The sequence below is a fragment of the Aotus nancymaae genome, unplaced genomic scaffold, assembly GCF_030222135.1.
Source record: "Aotus nancymaae isolate 86718 unplaced genomic scaffold, 86718_ANA_hifiasm-v0.15.2.pri h1tg000089l, whole genome shotgun sequence".
In the NCBI taxonomy this organism is placed as follows: Eukaryota; Metazoa; Chordata; class Mammalia; order Primates; family Aotidae; genus Aotus; species Aotus nancymaae.
The window spans coordinates 2,501,429-2,521,148 of NW_026988504.1; the positions used below are offsets into that span (position 1 = coordinate 2,501,429).

Genomic DNA, 19,720 nt, shown 5'->3' on the forward strand with positions numbered 1-19,720 from the left:
TTCACCAGTCACTCTCCAAGCAACCTGAACTTCCTCATCCTGAAAGCAGCGCTAATGCCCGTCCACACCCCACAGGCGTGTGGCGTTAGAGGAGTTCGTTAATGGACAGGCTCCAGCGAAGCTTGACAAATGCTGGCTACCGTTATCCCTGTAATTGTTAAATGTCAACCAAATGTAAGAAACCGCGGGACAAGCGGTGACTCAGCAGAGGTGAGAGAAAGGAAGCCTTAGACCCGGACAGCGCGAGGTCAAAATGAAGCACTCCACACACAACGCCTGGCGTCGGCAAGGACCTGGCTCCCTCGAAGGAAGAGGTGAAAACAAGGGCCCAGCTGAAAACCTGTGAGACGGTGTTCAGAGGCCCTGGACTCCTCTTCCCTCACTGGCAGAACGCTCGGGTAACGAGGCGGAGTCCCTCTGGATGCGGAGATGTGATGGACAGCGTAGGGTGCCTGTATCTTCCAGACTGGCTTTCTTCAGTTTGTTCTTCATCTGTTTACTGCATTTTTCCCCTGGCTCTTTAAGGCGAACAGTTAATTTTTCTTGTTTTTATCTATTCTGACTAAATATTAAATCCTCTCCTGCTTTGGCTACATACACCCCACAGACAGGAAATGTGCTATTACTGACATTCGGCTGTGAGCATTTTATCAGTTTTATGGTACTTCCTCTTTAATCCAAGGATGTTAAGGTTGTCGTTTTCAGACTTTGTTGAAGCTGTCCTTGCGTTACTGAGTTCCAGCTTCACTGTGTGTGGTCTGCAGCGGAGTTCACATGATGCTGATTCTTCTGGATTAGCGAAGTTTCCTTGTAGTGAGGTACATGATGGATTTTTGTGAACGGCCCACACATGTCCGAATTCCTGTGCCTCTAGGAGGTCTGGCTAATTCATTCGGTCCCTAGTTCATTCTGCTTGCTTTCTATGCACCCGGTGTCTCTGTATCTAAGCACATTTTTGATTCATCTACTTCGATGAGACTTCAGTTCCCATCTTACCTATTTCAAGGTCATACTGTCAACGCACACGGAGTCAGGATCAGTATATCTTCTTGCTCTCCTGTTTCTACCACAATAAAACATTTTTCTTTGCTCCTTTCAGTATTTTTTCTCAGATTCTGCTTTGACTCACATCAGAACTGGCCACCTCAGCTTTTTTTGGTTCGTATTTCTCCTTTTTCAGCCTTTGATTTCCAACCTTTGAAATATATGTTCTTATTTTTAATTTGTTTAGAGACAGGGTCTTGCCCTGTCACCCAGGCTGGAGTGAAGTGATGCAATCACAGCTCACTGCAGCCTTGAACTCCTGGGCTCAAGTGATCCTCCTGCCTCTGCCTCTGGAGGATCTGAGCCCACAGGCATAGAGAAGCCACCACGCCCAGCTAATTTTTAGATTTTTAGTAGAGACAGGGTCATGCTATTTCGCCCAGGCTTAAATGATTTGCCTTAAATTTGTGTCCCATGGACAAGAGACTGCTGTATCATGATTTTAGCCAACACGGGAATCGCTGCCCTTCGAGAGGGGAGTCCAGTTCATTTTCACCTGTATTTTAAAACATTTCAGCCATCGTATCCTACACTTTCTATTTACTAAGCTTGTCTTTTCTCCTTTTCTGCCTTTTTTTAGAGAAGAAAATGTTCTTTGCTCAGATACTTGAACTTTTCTCTGCCTCTCACTTTTCTCCCGTTCATTCCAGGTCTGTACCTTTGGTGGGAATTCTGCAAACAAGCTTCCCAGCTTCCTGGTTTATTCTTGGCTCTATCCGTAATGTTGCTTTTCAATCCATCTCTTCAATTATTTCATCAATTATATTTTTATACTCAATGCTTCCAACTGGTCTTTCTTCCTGTTTCTTCTTCATATTTCCAATTTTCTTTTATCCTTTGAATATATTGATTATTGGATCACTTCTCTCTTCACAAGGGCGGTGGGACGAGCTCTTTCCTCCCTCTTACCTTTCTTCTTTCTGAGTCCCAGACACAGTCTGGCAGGATGTGCTTATCAAGGGCAATGGGAGGGGAGCCGAGAGCCCTCAGCCTCACCCGAACCCGGGGGCCCTCGCCTGCTCCACTGTCTCCCCTGGCCTCACCCCTCGCCCCCCACCGCCATGGGGACCCACAAGGTCTCTGGCTGTGCTCCAGGATCCATCAGTCTCACTCTCTCCTGTGGTGCCCGAGGACGGGGTTCAGCCGGGGAGCCAGCAGCCCGTGCCACGCTGCCTGCTTCAATTCCCTTTCTTACTGCATCCATCAGATGGTTTTCACATGTCACCTCTTTAAAAGGGAGCTCTATTACAATCCATTATGATATTAATCTTAATTGAGTGTATGTCAAGACACTGGAACAGTGAGAGAACACTGTCTAGTTTGGGAGAAAAATATTTTCCTCAGGGTGAGCACATGACAAACCTTGGAACCTGAAAGCCTCTGGAACCCGCCTGGAAGCCGCCAGGGGGACGGTGTGAGATCCATGATACCGATACTCTACGATGAAAGCCATTTCTTCATCCATGAATTCCAAATTAAACTCGCCTACTACTAAGGTCTAAGCTACACAGTGGGATACTGCAAAAGACCATTTTATTCAATAACGTGTCCCTGTTACTTCACCCTCTGGTAGGACCGGTGAGCTCCTCCCCCTTCACACAGACGCAGGAAGACAAGGTCCTCTGACTCAGTTGTTGAAACAAGCAGAAAAAGACCCGAGAGCACTGAATGGGCAGGAGTTGTTCTCTGGCAAAGCAGGCGTATTTCAGAAGACTCCGTGGAGAACAAATGGTTAACTCTTATCATCAAAACCACAAGAATTTATGTTTCTAAAGGTAATTCTGAATGATTCTGGGCTGAATCATCAAAAAAAAAAAAAAAAAAAAAAAGCAGCAAATGTCACAGCAAATGTCTAAAATGAGACAGGCCTGGCCAGACAGAGCGAGGCTGAGCCTCCACCCCACCTGCGCGCCAGGAGACCCTGCATCCTCCGTCTCCTGCAGGCAATGCGGGAACAAAACTTTCCACACTGACAAATACACGGTGATATTCTGTCGTTAACATTTCCACTCCTGGGAATCCCTCAACTTAATTGAAAGAAAGAAAATAAGTTTCTTGACCTCTATTCAATCCAAAATAATGTCTATCATTTTCATTAATAGACACAGATCGCGCACGCAGCACAGTGCAATAGGCATCAATCTGTTTCACAGCAGGTCCCACAGCAGATCCGGTCCCACTGGGTTATAATTTCCCCTAGCATACAAACAGACCCACAATAAATCTAAAATGGTATTGTGCCACTCAGTCAGAGAGGCAGAGCGCAGCCAAGGGAAAAAATACATTTTGTATTCTTACACTATATTGATGTCTGTGGTGAGTAAGATAATCATTTATATGGAAAGCAATGTCATTGCTCATTTTGGAATTATTGAAATCAGTTTCTGAAAATGAAAAAGACTGAGGCAAAAATGGAAAAAAAAAATAGAGAGCAATGTCTTCCAACAACTAGTTCATCATCGAATAAGATTCATAAATACACTTACCACCAAATACACACACATACATTTTGTACAAATGAAGCAAGGCTGTATGCTGTTTACCCAGTGCACTGCATTCTTCAGCAGCTATGCCGGCACAATGAGGGCAGCGTGCTTAGAAACCGTTCTCTCACTTACACAGGAAAGAAGAGAGGGATGGAGGGAGCCCACCTTCCTGAGCATCACCTTCTGCAGGTTCCCTGCCCCTGGCGGGGCGCACAGCCATCATCTGCAGCCAGATCCCGGTTCCCTTTTCTGGAGCAGTAAGTACCAGGTTATAGCTCCTGGGCCAAATCTGGCCAACTGCCTGTTTTCTTAAAGAAAGCTTGACTGAGGCAGGTGCGTGGCTCACACCTGTAATCCCAGCACTTTGGGAGGCCGAGGCGGGCCGATCACCTGAGGTGAGGAGTTCGTGACCAGCCTGGCCAACACGGTGAAAACCCATCGCTACTAAAAATATAAAAATTACCCAGGTGTGGTGGTGGATGCCTGTAATCCCAGCTACTCGGGAGGCTGAAGCAGGAGAATTGCTTGGACTCAGGAGGCAGAGGTTGCAGTGAGCTGAGACTGCCACTGCACCCCAGCCTGGGTGACAAAGTGAGACTCCATCTCAAAAAAAAAAAGGCAAGCGTGACCGGAACACAGCTGCACTTACTTGTTTATATGGTGCCTATGGCTCCCTCATGCTGCAACAGCAGACTTGGGGCCATCTGCCCCTTCACAGAATGAGGCCGTCAGCTCCCAGAGGACTGCTACGTGGAACTCCCCCACCTTCACACTCCTGATGCCTGAATCCTGAAGCCCTCGGCTCTGGCTAAATAAAACATGGAACTTCAACACAGTGAAATAGTGAAATGATATTTACTAAGAGCCTCTAACGATCTAGGATAGGGGACTCTAGTATACGAAGTTGTAAATTCTGTCCATGTACATCACTGCAGAATGTACATGCATGAAAAAAGACCGACAGGCAATACATCAAAAAGTGAACACTAGTTGTCCTTAGATGGTAAAATCTTGGATAATTTTTTTCTACTTTAAACTTTTTAGTAAATTTCTGAAAAGAATGTATATTTCATTTTTAATTAGAAAATAAACTGGCTTTTCAAAATGAAAAAATAAAACCATAACCCTAAAAACATACGTAATTACTGTCTGACAAATTATCTCACTCTTCGATTAAAAAAAACAAAACAAAACCTGGTGGTTTTTAACTTGGCTCACACAGAACCACACGCTGCACTTGCTAATTCTTTAAGGAATACAGTCATTACCACTCACAGGCTACAGACAGCCAGCAGAATGTCATGTGCAGCCCAATTTCGGTACCTCGACGTGGGAGAAAGCAGCTGACTGTGAAAGAGCCGCCCCTGCCACTCCGCTCAGTTGCTCCAGGCCGTGGTTTTCTGATGGCCACTGTCTCAGTGTGGCACACTGATTCCCACGTCCCGCTTATGGGAACTGGATCAGATTGCTGTTCACTGCACTTCCTACTAAATGCTTACTTTTAAAAATCTGACTGTGTCCTAAAAGGATCTCAGGTGCACTGGGGTGATGCCTTGTGTCTTGGTAGAGAGAGAGGGCATTCCCTAATCAGAGGGCAGGCACCCATTTTAGAAACCATGAGGCCAGCAGCCCTCAGTGTGAAAGCATGCTTCTTCATTTTTATTTTTTTAAGAGATGGGGTTTCCCTGTGTTCCCAGGGCTGATCTCAAGCTTCTGGGCTCAAGTGATCCTCCTGCCTCAGCCTTCCGAGTAGCTGGGACTACAGGGTGCACAGCCACATCTGGCCCAGGAGTCTTTAGGAGTGCTCAGCTGTGCGTGGAGGGAAGCCAAGTCCTAAGTCCTTCCCACTCATGGCAGAAGAACACAGTGCCTGAGAGAAACCCATCAACTCGACAAAACGCACTGGGTTTGGGACAGGTATGCCAGGTGGGGTGGCAGGGAAGGCGCCGGAAGGTAAAGGTGCCATTTGTCTTATTTTCTCACTCCCTCCCTGCTCCTCCACCCACTCGCTGCCTGAAAACTTGCAAAATGCCCCAGAGGGTCCCACGAAGTACAGCATCCAGCCCAGAGCGGGCAGGGTCTAAAGGCAGAGCTGGGGCAGTGCTGATTCGGGAGTCAGGGCACCGAAGCAGTCATGCAGGAAACCGGGAGAAGGGGACGGGAAAATGAGTGGAAATGAGGCCTGTTCCACGGCAGTGTCCACGTGCGTCTGTGGAAGCTCCAGCCTACAGGCCCCCGGGGGATTTTCCATCTTTCTGCCCTCATCTTTTACCAGCTCAAGACTGCACTGATACAATAACACAGCCTAATTATCTCCAAGGTCTCCCTATCATCACTCGGACCCTCTTCCTAAAACACGGTTCTTATTAAGTCATTTTTCTACCCAAACACCTTCAGGGGCTCTCTCACGCCAGAGTCCCAGGAGAAGTCAAGGTCCCCTGGCCAGCACTCAAAGCGCCCACTCTCGGAGCTCAACCGCATTCCTGGCGAAAGCTTCCTCTCAGGTCCTACCTCCTCCAAGCAGCTTTCTGGAACCCAGTGCCCTCGGCCGTGGTTCTCTGTCCTCTGGGAGCACAACAGCCCTTGGTTCCATCATTTACTCTTTGATCACACGTGGCCTTGAAGGGCTCAGGTTTTCTCCATCTTACGTGAAGCACCCACTGAAATCATGAATTTTCAGGCCACATCTTAGTCCCCTCAACCAGAGGATACACTTTTTGAGGGCAATACGCTTCTCAGCATCTCCTACAGCGGTCAGCATGGGTCTTATCACGTACACAGTTGGTACTGAAGAAATTAGTTTTTGGGCAATGCACGAATGAACTCCTGAGTCACGTGGACCAGTCTCTTCCTGGGGTAACGTGAAATGGGCATTCATAAGCCTTTCTGGACAGGGGTCAGACATAAAGTAAAGAGAGCTGAAAAGAACACTCGTGAAGGACGAGGCTGCTGAGGCCCAAATGAATGGCCTGGAGGACTACAGTGGGGTGCGCGCTGGAGACCCTCGGAAAGGAGAGAGGTGGGAAACAGAAAGGCTAGGAGATGCAGAGAAGAGACACAGAGCCCCCAAAAGACTGTCTCTTCAGCAGTCTTAAAAAGAGAAACGTTTCAGGTGATGGATATCCCAGTTACCTCGATTTGATCATTAACTCATTGTATACGGTATCAAAATACTGCATGGACCCCCCCAAAATGTGATATATCAATTTAAAGAATACAAAAAGATTTCATTTTAAATGACCCAGTCTGTTGCATTCTGTTACAGCAACACAAAACAAAGACAAACAAGAAAAAGCACCATGAACGAAGAACCAAGCAGAGCGAGAGGGGGCGCCGTAACGTGTGCCTCACAGACCGGTGCGTGCAGAGATCTGCGTTCAGAAAGGACTTCACCAACACAGCATGAGTAACGAGCACGGAGCGCAGCTCCAAAACCGCGTGGCTTCGGCCTCGAGACTGTCTTCCACCTCACTGGATGTGCTGAGGTCGGAGGCCTCGCACTAAGTCCCGCTTGGCACAGGCCCCCTCAGTCGGAGGGCTTCCGGCTCTCCCAATTTTGGGGAGAGCATTTCTTTGACCTTCAGGTATTTTCACCCCTGCCGTATTCTTGTTCTCTCAGCACGGGACGCCTCCGGTCTGCACGCTGGGGCCTCTCTCTCTTCTCTGCATCTCCCGGCTTTTCTACTTCCCATCTCTGCCCTTGCCCGCGGCCTCCGGTGGCCCCACTGCAGCCTTCCAGGCTCCAGCACTGCCTCTCCTGCTATGGGTCCCGTCTCCTGTGTTCTTTATTTCAAACATTACAGCACACCTACCTCTCTTTCTGCTTGGTTCCTCTTTTATAGCACTTTTCTTGTTTGTTTGTCAGTTTTGTGTTGCTATAACAGAATACAACAGACTGGGTAATTTATCACGAATTTTTTTGTATTGTTTAAATTGGTATATGATAGTCGTATGTATTTTGGGGCTCCATGTGATATTTTGATCCGTGCATAAAATGCGTAATGATCAAATCAGGGTAACTGGGATCCATCCAACTGTCCATCACCTCATTGATTTATCTTTTCTTTTTGAGACTGTTTTTTCCTCTCGGTGCCTCTTCCGGCCTCTTCCCCTCATCTCCAGCTATTTTCAGGTGAGGAACAGTAAAAGGAGGTCTCTCCCCGGGTAGAAACATGCAGCCCTTATTTGGCGGGGGGTTGGGGGGCACCCAGGGACAGCTGATGTGAGGGCTGCACTGGTCACCCCAACATCATGAATCCCCAGCCCTGGGGTCTGGGGTCAATTCGTACTTGACTGTAGAGGCAGAGAAGGAAGGCCAGGTTTTCCTCCACCCTCAGGCCGCTCTGCCCCTCCCAGCCCCTTCCCGGGTGTCCCCGGGGGCCCTTATTTGCTATGCTGTTGGCCCCCCGACATCCACCCAGGACTGGGGTGAGAAGGCAAGAGCCTATGGGTCTAGAGTGGTAGGCCACGTTAACAGGAGCCTGAAGAGTGTCCTCAGCCGACAGCACGGTGTCTGCTGCACAGCCGCGCCATTCCCGTGGTACCTCAAGGGAGAGGTATTTACCTACTAGCCGGTAACAGCCATGACATAGACGCTTTTCAGCAAAACATAAAATGGGAAAGTAGATATTAAAGACTGGCAAGATGGTCTGGGGAGAAAATTGAATTCGGAGGGAGGAAACACACAGATCCCATTGTGCGTTCTGCCGGTGATGTAGGGGCTGAAATGCGGCATCTACCATCTTGGAATATCACACACATTTCTTCAGTTATATTCCCAAGTGTTAAAACTTTTAAAAAGAATGGAGGTAGAAAAATCATGGCTTCTTTTTTCACTGCTAAAAATAAATGGAAAGATTACGCTTCAACTCAAGCAAGGACTTAAATGACTCCCTTTTCATAATGGCCTTTTCTTCCCTGAAGGTAAGTCCAGTTTCCAGGATGACCAATCCTGGTACTAAGTCACCTCCACAATGAACAAAACGAGGAGAGGGTGTTCCTGGAAATCACAAAGCAGTGAGCTGCCCGTGAACAGATCGGAAGGAAGAAAAAGGATCTTTCACTCTCAAAGAGCAAAACCCAAGCCTCCACCGGTAGTCCCGAGTCACACAAAAAGAAGACAGGGTACACTCATGTCTGTCACCTGGGCTCCCAGGACCCAGTGAATGCCTTGGGCCCACATGGGTTAAGGTCCCTGTGGGAGAGCCCAGGTGAGTGGGTCCCGGGATACTGCAGGGGCCACTCACCAGCGCAGGGCGATCTTGATGGGGGTGGTGAGGCAGGAGGTGAACAGGTCGGCCGGGAGGTCGGGGATCATGGGCAGCAGCTCCGTGGCCTCGCAGGCTGCCAGCTGGATGCAGTTTTTCATCGACGGAGGCAAAGGCATCTGGGCAAGAGGGTGATTCGGGTTGATTGCAGCCACCTGAAGGGCAGAACATTTGGGAAAAGAGAGTGTGACTTAGCTGCTGGTCACAACCAAAGAGTAAGCTGGAGCTGTAACAGAGGGAAAGAGTAAGTCAGCTCAGGTGGTGGGCTTTCACCGGCAAGTCCTCCGGGGAGAGGCGTTGCTCACAGCTGAACTGTCTCCGGAGGCGGACCGTAAGGCTGGAAAACTCGGCCGTTTCATTCCCAAGGCCCTTCTGACAGCACGGCCTGGTTGTGTCTCTGTCAACTCTGTTTTCTTCACAGTTTTCCCCCTTGCAGGTCCCTACTCACCCTAGGATTGTATCGGTGTCCACCAGGTCTTTCATGGTGTTTTACAGTTTATTTTAAACTTTCAATCATTCATCCATCCTAACCTTATTTTGTTGTGTTTAATGACATGGGAAGACGTTCAGGTGACGATGTGAACTCCATCCCCACCACCACCACCAGCAAACGCAAAACACTGAGTGTGAGTCTGCTGACTAAAGCAACCCGTCAAAAGAGACTGAAAACAGAGCGCGCTCATCCCAGAGCGGGGGTTATGGTGGTTTTATTTTCTCCCATCATCATCCGATTGCTCGTTCCACAAACCAAGGTGCATTAATTTTGTAATCAGAGAGAAAGGTGAGGTGTTTTTTAAATTCAGTACTTTACCTCTCTTTAAAGTAGGGATAGTAATGCCGGTTGATATTTATTTCAATGAAATTTTGGTAATGTAAAGGTATCATGTGTGAAGCTGATGCCACACTGCCATTTTAGGAAGAAAGGCACCAAGCGAATTGTTGTTTTCTACTAAAACGCACAGAAATGTTCACTTTTTACCAATTGACAGTTAATTGAAAGTGTAACTCTTCCTTCTTTTTAAATAATGCATTAGGTTCAAGCGTTTAAAAATATTATAGGACTGTCTGATACACGAGTCCACTACACTGCCATAGATAACCAGGTGGGTTCCTGTTTTACCAGAAATCCACAGCATTCAACAAAACACAGGATCCTTATACCACCAAGTACAATTATTCTAGCACTGAGATAGTGATTCCTTTCCCCGGCTACCTGCATTGCCTGTATGTGACCATTTTGGTAATCCACAAGAGGTTTTTCTGTCGTTTTCAGAAATAATGAGGTTCACAAGAATTCACGGCATTTTGGCCAGTAAAACTGAGTAAGTATAACACGTGAGGGGTTATGTACTCACACTGCTCCGCCTACTTCCGGAAATAAGTGTAAAGAACTGGAAAATATCAGAACCAGTTCTGCCAAATAGAATGCTTTCAGCTGGGGAGGCACAAGCCTCCCACAAGCAATGCCTCCCTTCTGGGGACGCAGAGTTCTCAGACACGTGGGACGCAGGGAGGGCGCGCCTGCTGGAAGGGAGGCCCCAGGTACCCTGGGAGAGCTCAGCTCGCAAAGCCCCTCCGTCGGTATCATCAAGGCTGGTCGGTTGTTAACGGGAGAGGGGCAAGGGTAGCAGCCAACAAAGAGACGGGGAGTGGATAAAACATGAAGAACGCACCACGGGCTGCTGGAGATGGAATCTGCATTATCTTCACTTCAGCTACCCTGAAATGTGATGCATGAGCATCATTTAGATAGCTAAAGCAACGGAAAAAAAACCCAAAATACTGATCACACAGGGCCACACGGCTTGCAGAACTCCTTCATTCACTTGTCCACAAATACCTATTATTTGGCTGCAAGGGAAAGCATTCTGCTGTAGGGCCCCAACCTCGTCTGCCCTTCCAGGCTGGGGATGTGCTACCGAACGCGGCTTCAGACCGAGAGCGCCTCCTGCTGACGCGGTGCTGCCGACCCACGCGGTGCTACTGACCATGCGGCCAGCCTGAGGGCCGGACCATCGCGTTACAGAGGCTGGTCGCCCCAGATCCGGGGCCCGGACGCTGTTTGTGACTTACACAATTCCTAGAGCTTGTTTTGTGCCTACCACAGGGATCGGATCCCTTTTCTGTTGACTCAGACTGTGGCAGGCCTCCATGAAGAAGACGTACTGAATACCATCAATGACGATGAACGTGGGGTGGGGGTGAGATGAAGCCGGAACACGTGGCCTTTAATCACCGAAGCCTGCTATGAGCTTCACGGCCTGACGTGGGGAGAACGTGTCTGTGTCTGCATTTTTGCTCCTCCCTTTTAGTCGCATAGTTCTTAGTATTTCTTACAGCTCTTTCACAGACACTATTTCATTTGCTTTTTACCATCACCATGTTAAAAGAGCTTTGACGATGAGGACACAGGGGCCCCAAGGATGACACGGACCGCCTAGCAACTGGGCCGGCACATGTGTCCAGAGTGCTGGGCAATGCCCCTGATTTTAGGGCCACCTTTTTCCCATGATCCCATCTGGATCCTCCTGAATCTCTACCAAGCACCCACGATGCCAACATGAAAGCTGCCCAGCCCTCTCCAGACAGCACTCCCAGCGCCTTTGGCATGAAACACACACACGGCTGTACTCACTCACAGACAGTTCACGCTGCGATGATGGGAGAGAACGCGCTGTCATCTGACTGCTGACAAACTTTGTTTTAACATCTCAAATTTCTCAAACGGAAGGTACTAACGACTGCTAGTTTTATTAATAACCCATTCTAATACAGGAACATTAAACTCAGAGTACAAATCAAATTCTCATATACCTAATAATAAATATAATTTAAACTTTTCAATAAAAACTGCTATTTCTAGAGGAATGAGGTTTTTTTTCATTATGGTAAATTATACGTAGCATAAAATTTGCCATGCTAACCATTTTAAATGTACGGTTCCGTGGCATTAGGGTATATTTACATGCTGGGCAACCATCACCAAGCGTCACCAAGGAGTGGAGTTTTTTAAAGAAGAGGGCAGAGGGAAGGCAAAATCCTCTTTAAAACCATTTCCTGGGCTCTAGGCTCTATAAGCTAAAACAGCATCGGCAATGCAACCTGCTCTACACAGAAAATTAGTTTCCAGGTCTGCTGTGACAGGCCCACTAAGCCAGATGATGGGTCCAGGCACAATGGGGGCCTGCAGCTATTCAGACCCGCATCACAAAAGGTGGATGGATGTGTGCCTGGTGCTGGCAGGGCACGGGAAGGCTGTGAGGAAGTGCTCTCTGACTCCTGCACTTGGTGGGAACGCACTCTCCCCTGCCTCCAGAGAGGGCTGGGAGGGAGGAGGGAAGGAGACAGCTGAGGCAGACCTCCGTGAAATGAAGCGTACGGTCCTGAACTGTGGAATGCGGCATTTGCTTGTGCTATTTTAATCGGCACCACTACCACTGGCCATATAAGAATGGCTGGCAGAGGATTAAAAAGGAAACAACTTTGAGTGGGAGGAAACGGCCCTTTATGCAAAAACTAAGTTCAATATTCCTATTTCCCTTTTCAAAGGGATGTGTATATAGCAGAAATATAGCAAAAGTATCAGTGTGGTTTACTAGTTTTAGCTTTTCTTTTGATACAACCAGGTGCAGTGGTTCACACCTGTAATCCTAGCACTTTGGGAGGCTAAGGCAGTAGATCATTTGAACCCAGGAGTTCAAGATCAGGCTGGGCAAGATGGAAAGACTCCCATCACTCCAGAATCTTTTTTTTTTAATTAGCCAAGTGTGGTCATGCATGCCTGTAGTCCTGGCTTCTCAAGAGGCTGAGGTGGGAGGATGACTTGAGCCCAGGAGTTTGAGACCAGCCTGGGCGAGATAGAAAGACCCCTGACTCCACAAAAAAATTGTTTAAAATTAGTCAGGTGTCGTGGTGCATGCCTGTAGTCCCAGCTACTCAGGAGGCTGAGGTGGGAGGATTCCTTGGAGTTAAAGGCACCTGTGAGCTGTGATGGCACTGGTGCACTCCAGCCTGGGTGACAGAGCAAAGCCAGCTCTAAAAACACACAAAAAGAGCCCCCCAAAACGAAAAGCCTTTATTTTTGTAAGTTGCTTCTGCATTAAATTTACCCTCTAAACAGAACTGAGAATTGAGCCAACAGGTCCTCCTGCCACAGCCTCCAACACTGCAGTCCCTCCATCGCTGCCAACCATTTGTGCCAAGCTTCTGAAACCTAACACTTCTCATACCAATACCACCTTTCTTCCAATTCAGCACTAGAACACAGGATGGCATGGGGCGGTGGGGCGAGTCTCCAGCATACAGAAGCCACATGAGGACTCAGCAGGTGTGAAGGGGACGTCCTTAAGGACCTAGAAGCCTGTGTCTTGCCTGGTGGAGCGGCAAAGCTCACGCGGTCTAGACCCGCTGGGTTTGCGCCTGCTGTTCCTATCTCAGCCTGCTCCCCGGGATGCACGGGCACTTGGCCCAATGCCTCCTGCAGCATGCCGGACGCCGGAAGCATTCTGTGGTTGCCCAACATCAGACAGGTAGATGTAGAAACAGCTTCATCCCAAATAGAAACTTCCCGATTCAGCGTGGCCATTCACAGAAGCCCCCAAGGCACGCTGATGTATAGACAAGAAGACATGCACTTTGGCTGCAGAGGCTCCAACAGCAGGTAAGAGGCAATGACAGCGCCTCCCTCGCCTGGTACCTGTCCGCCCGGCCTAGGAGGAGGCGTGCTGAATTCCTTCTTTCCCACCACACTACTGGGTGCACAGAAGAGTGCACAGGAGACCTCTTTGCTTTAGGGTATCAGAACCAATAGCATTTTTTTTTTTTGAGAGGGAGTCTCCCTCTGTCGCCCAGGCTGTAGTGCAGTGGTGTAATCTCAGCTCACTGCAATCGCCACCTCTGGATTCAAGTGATTCTCCTGCCTCAGCCACCTGAGTAGCTGGGACTACAGGCACACGCCACCACGCCGGGCTGATTTTGTATTTTAGTAGTGACAGAGTTTCACCATGTTGGCCAGGCTGGTCTTGAACTCCTGACTGCAAATGATCTGCCTGCCTTGGCCTCCCAAAGTGCTGGGATTACAGGTGTGAGCCACCACGCCCAGCCAGAACCAATAGCATTTAAAAAAAAAATTCCTGACATTCAAGGCAAAGGATTCTGCCAATGAACATTATTCTTCAGGGTTAGCAACCCAAGGAAAAAAAAACCATTTGAACAGATGATTTATTTCCTATACAATGTTTTGATTTTGCATTCATCTAAGATACTGATCCTGTAACTGAAATTGTCTTTCAGAAACAGGCCTGAATGTAAGGCTAACTACTTGTGATTGGCCAAGCTAGTGACAGCACCCAGGCCTAAAAGTGACTAATTCCAGCCCAGAGCCATGGTTTTCCTGAAGAGCAAGGCCCAAGCTGAACGTGTACCCAAAGGGGTTTCTCCTGGGGAACCTAGGGACTCAGACACGAGAAAGATTCTCATCTTTAAATGCTCTCCAGAGTCTTCTGGAGGATTTGGGAAGGATCCAGAAAAGTCTTCCGAGGCGATACACAGCAACCGGATCCAAAAAAGACATCTGCTGCATCGTCCCCACATGCGGGTAACGTGGAGTCGGTGCACGCGGATTTCACGAAGAAGCTGGCCAGCAGCTCACCCAAGCCTGCCATCCACCCCCTGCAGAAAGCACTGCTGGACGGGAAGCAGGGGCAACTAAACAGAACTTTCTTTTTTTCAGATGGAGTCTTGTTCTGTTGCCCAGGCTGGAGTGCAATGGTGTGATCTCAGCTCACTGCAACCTCCACCTCCTGGGTTCAGGTGATTCTCCTGCCTCAGCCTCTCAAGTAGCTAGGATTACAGGTGAACGCCACCATGTCCGGCTAAGTTTGTATTTTTAGTAGAGACAAGGATTCACTATGTTGGCCAGGCTGGTCTCGAGCTTTTGACCTCAGGTGATCTGCTCTCTGGCCTGCCAAAGTGCTGGGATGACAGGCGTGAGCCACTGCCTCCAGCCTGCACGTAACGTTTTCTAAATAAAATGTGAACACTGGGCTGCTGCTTTCCCTTCTCAAACACACGTAAGAGGCATCTTTACAACGAGATTGGTACCAATAACTTCAGAGGAGTCTTTAACAAGTAGTTTCTGAAAATAACATCTTCTTGGTAATACTTTCCAGTTCTGCCTTAAAGTAACTTTTATTCTCAATTCAACACCACCTACTTACAACGGATATCTTTGCAAAGTTCAAAGAAAGGCTGAGATCGATAAAGGGATCAGTGTATTACTTATCCAACTCTATTAATAGTCAAAGATATTAATACAGCATCGATCACGTGACACACAGCATACCAAAAACGGCAGATGCAAAGCAGGTCATATTTTTAATACAGCGCTGATAGAATTATGTATATCAAATATTCGATTTTAATTTAAAAACCAAGTTGTGCCTATTGCTGGCAACTATAACATCCAGGCTGAGAGAGCAGAAGGAGCTCTGTCTGGTGGATGAAGACGCCCAAGGACGTGGAGAAGCTGCAGGGCCGCCCTTCCAAGGCCAGCCAGAACCCCTTCATAACAGTTTGTCACAGTGATCCTGACTTTCCCCGAATGAAGCATCCATTATTTTAAAGCCATTTAGTTATTAGCAACTCAACAGCTTCTAAATGCTCTGGGATCCTTCTACAACTCTGTGAAGATGGTCAATTAGCAACGATGCCAATTTCTCTCATACAGTCAACTAAAAGAGACACTGAAAATTCTCCACCCTATACGTCAAGAAGAGATTTTTCGGGGGGAAGGCTTAGCTTACCAGTGGCAGTAGGGGGAGAAGGCTCTAACTCATGGCGTATTCTTTGAGCAGTCTCTAGCAGAGGTGGCTAGTAGCCAGAATTGTGCCGGTAACCAGGGCTGTGCTAGTTTCCAGGTTTGGGCTAGTAAACCAGGGCTGTGCCCCCCGACCCTCGTGCCGAGGGCAGAGTAGCAAAGTGAGCTGTAAAAGTAGCGTTTGGGTTTAAAGTGCTACTTGGCTTTATGATTTGTTCCATGAGTTCTAGCCCATGCAGACACCTCTCACAAGAACCGATGACCTCTTCCAGGCCTGGCAATGCCCAGCACTCCCAGAGCACTGCTGGAGCTCCCTACATAAGTGGATCCCATGTCCTGGCCTCACCTTCTGCCTCTCCCTGTCACTGACACATCTTCCCTACCTTTCTTTATGCTGGCAACTTCTCATGTTCTAAGGCTCAGGTCAGACGTCTCGTCTGGCCTCCCTCGGTCCTTGCGGCTTCTTGTCTGCATGGCGGAACCTGCGAGAGCACCTGGTTCCCTCGTCCAGGGTCCTGCCCCCTGCCAGGTGGGTGCCTTCACCCCCGAAAACATTTTGTTCATCAGCCACTGTGTTTCTGCTTACTTAACTCTAATGAACTGAGTCATAAGAGAGACAGCCTTGGCTAACTCCAGGAGAGACGGGAAGACAGGAAGGGTTCCAATTCTGTTAACAAGGAGGAGAGGGAAAGCTGGAGAAACTAGTCACAGCTGAGCGTAAAGTGGGTGTTCTTCCCAGTGCTCAAAGGACAATCTAGTAAGGCCGGGTCCAGACACGTGCACTCACGGCACCTTCCAAAATAAACACCGATTAGAAAGGAACATATGTGAAGCACTGGGACTGTGCTGCAGCACGCCACCAAAAGCTGTCTGTGCGTGTATGTGCTTACGTGTGTGTATATGTGTAGATATGTCTGCATGCATGTGAGTATATATGTGTATATAGGTGACTGTGTGTGTGTATGTTTAGGTGTGTGTATACGTGTATATATGTGTATATGTACGTATGTGAGTATATAGGACTATGTGTGTATATAGGTATGTGTGTGTATGTTTAGGTGTGTGTATACATGTATATATGTGTATATGTACATATGTATGTGAGTATATAGGACTATGTGTGTATATAGGTGAGTGTGTATGTGTGTGTATGTTTAGGTGTGTGCATACGTGTATATGTGTGTATCTGCATATATGTGAGTATATAGGACTATGTGTATATATAGTGTGTGTGTGTATGTTCAGTTGTGTGTATATGTGTATATGTACATATGTATGTGAGTATATACATGTATATATGCATATATGTATTTGTGTATGTGAGTATATAGGACTACGTATATATAGGTGAGTGTTTATATGTGTGTGTATATGTATAGGTGTGTTATACATGTATACATGTACATATGTTAGTATATAGGACTATGTGTGTATATAGGTGAGTGTATATGTGCGCATATGTGTGTATACGTGTATACAGCTGCATGTATGGGAGGACCATGTATGTATATAGGTGAGGGTGTATATGTGTGTATGTGTGTGTATATGCTTAGGTATGTGCATACGTGCATATGTGTATATGTACATATGTATGTGTATATAGTACTGTGTATGTGCGTATATGTGCATGTGTCTGTATATATGTGCATGTACCTATGTGCATGTTTATATATGTATGGGGCATGCATATATGTGTATGTATACAGGAGCATGTGGGTGTGTGTACATGTATACATGTACATGTCTATATGCACATGCGTGCACATGTGTCTGTGTGTTTATGTGCATGTACATATGCATGTGTGTGGGTGTGTTTGTCTGTGGTGCCTATGTGTTTCTCTCTGTATGACTGTACCTGCATGTGCATGTGTGTATATGTGTGGGCATGTATGTGTATATAGCTGAGTATATGTGTGCGTGTGCATGGCACTGATGCATGTCTATATGCATATATGCCTATGTACGTATATGTATGCACATGTAGGTGAGCATACGTGTGCATGTGCGTAATGCTGTATATGTGCATGTGCTTAGACACGCGTGTGAGCAGACCTGCTCCTCCAGGACTCGACTGTGCTGTGCATCTTCATGCTTCCCCCAGACCTGGCCTCTGTGTGCACGTGCTACCCTTCCCCTCTGGAGTGACCCCTCCACGCTCCTCCTCCAGCCGCTCCTCCCCTCATGCACTGGATCCTGTTCCCTTCACATCTTCCTAAGGGCCACCCTCAGCAGCTCTCCCTCTTTCCCACATACTGGTTTCTCCCTCTCTGCCAGGTTATTCCCATTAGCACAAACACATGCTCTCATAATGTCCACGTAAAGAAAACAAAGCTCTCTCGGGAGCCACACACGGCATCACCCACCCGCTCTTGAACAGTTTAGAATCACAGGAGAGCCCACCACCCTGCGCTGAAACTGCTTTTGTTAAGTCCAGCCACGGCCTCGTGTCCACAAATGCAACAGTCCATTCTTGGTCCTCATCGTGTGAGCCACTCAGCAGCAGAGCCATGAGCTACTGCCTCTACCTCTAGAAGTCTCTCCTGATGCTTTTCCTGACTTCCTGATGCCACAAGTGCCTGGTTTCCCTCCAACTTCCTGGCAACTTCTCTGGTCTGGTTTGTCAATGCCTCTCCTCTTCCCAGACTCTACATATACCACCGAGAGCAGTCCTCGGCTGGCTTCTCCTCTCCAGCTACACGAACCACACAGGGGCTTGTCACCATCCTGTGGCTTCGGCCACTGTCTCATCCAGGATGCCACTGACTACCTTCTAACACATTCTTATGGGAATAGAGCCAGGGTTTGTCCACGTGTGTGCTGCTGTATGCCCTGTCACCCTTCCTAATTTACAGGAGACACTGAACAAACATCTCTGATGGGACCTCATACTCCACACTGCCTGACCAGAGCTCTCCTGTTCTACACCCCAAGACCTCCATCCGGCACCCAGCCTCACGGTCCTCCCAGCCTGGGAGACAGCCACTCCGTTCCACCCAGGCCAAAAATGCTGGCATTGCCTTTCCCACCTTTTGCTTATGTCCCACAGCTAATCCAGGGTGAATCACTCTTCTTTCACAACGTACCCCAGGTGCAAACATCTGCCTCTCCAACAACCACCACCCTAGTCCAAGCACTACCACCACCTGCCATGGCCTCCTGCTCTGCCCTCCACCTGGAGGGCCCCACACCAGCACCACCCTCCACCCAGAGGGCCCCTACACTGCTGGGGAGGAGTCTTTTTACTCTGCTCATTAGCCAAGCCAGCAGGTGTCAGCTGAGTGCCTACCATGGGCCCAGCGCTATTGTAGCGTGCACGCCACTTTCCTGCTGGGTCACAGCGTAACCCTCAGTTTCACATTTTGAGAAACTTGCCAGGCTATTTTCTGAAGCAGCTGTATCATTTTACATTCCCACCAGCAGTGTGCAAGGATTCCAATCTCTCCACATCCTCACCAACACTTGTTATCACCCACCTGTCTTACTGCTGCCACCCCAGCGGCGTGAGGTTGCATCTCGCCGTAGTTTCTATTTGCATTTCCCTGATAACCACCAAGGTCTTTTGCTTGTCTTATCCCACTGGCTAGAACTTCCAGTACTTACACTGAGTAACAGTGATAAGAATCTATATCCTTGCCTTGCTTCCAGTCTTAAGGGGGAAACATTCCATCTTTTACCAGTAAGTAAAAGGACAGCTGTAGGTTTTTACAGATGTTTGTTTTTAATCAAATTGAAGCTCTTCTCTATTCCTAGTTTACCTCAAGGTTTTGCTTTTTTGTTTTACTCTCATGAATGAGTGTTGTGTTTTGTTGAAAGAGTTTTCTGCATCAATTGTTAGGATCCTATCATTTTTCTTTAGTCTGTTGGTATGAAGTACGTAATTAAGTTTTAAACATTGGGCTAGACGTCTATATAATACCTGTAAAAAAATCCCACTAGGTCACAGAGTATAATTCTTTTTATAAATTGCTAGAACTGACTTGCTAATATTGTTTTTAGGATTTATGCATCTAAGTTTGTGGCAGATACTGATCTGCAGTTTTTATTTGCTTTTTGAACAGTGTGTCTGGTTTTGACATTTGGATAATGATGGCCTCATAAAATGAACT

General features: G+C 47.7%; 1 protein-coding gene across 4 annotated transcripts in view; it reads right to left on the reverse strand.

The window, feature by feature from the left end:
* RPTOR (regulatory associated protein of MTOR complex 1) overlaps window positions 1–19,720 on the reverse strand; it is a 427,638-nt gene that overhangs the window by 199,957 nt on the left and 207,961 nt on the right. For 3 of the 4 annotated variants that reach the window (XM_064369298.1, XM_064369297.1, XM_064369299.1), the window contains one exon: window positions 8,777–8,952. In XM_064369298.1, the coding sequence (XP_064225368.1) occupies window positions 8,777–8,952 (176 nt within the window). Of the gene's footprint in view, window positions 1–340; window positions 360–8,776; window positions 8,953–19,720 lie in introns of those variants that run through there. The other variant, XM_064369301.1, reaches the window with a different exon arrangement.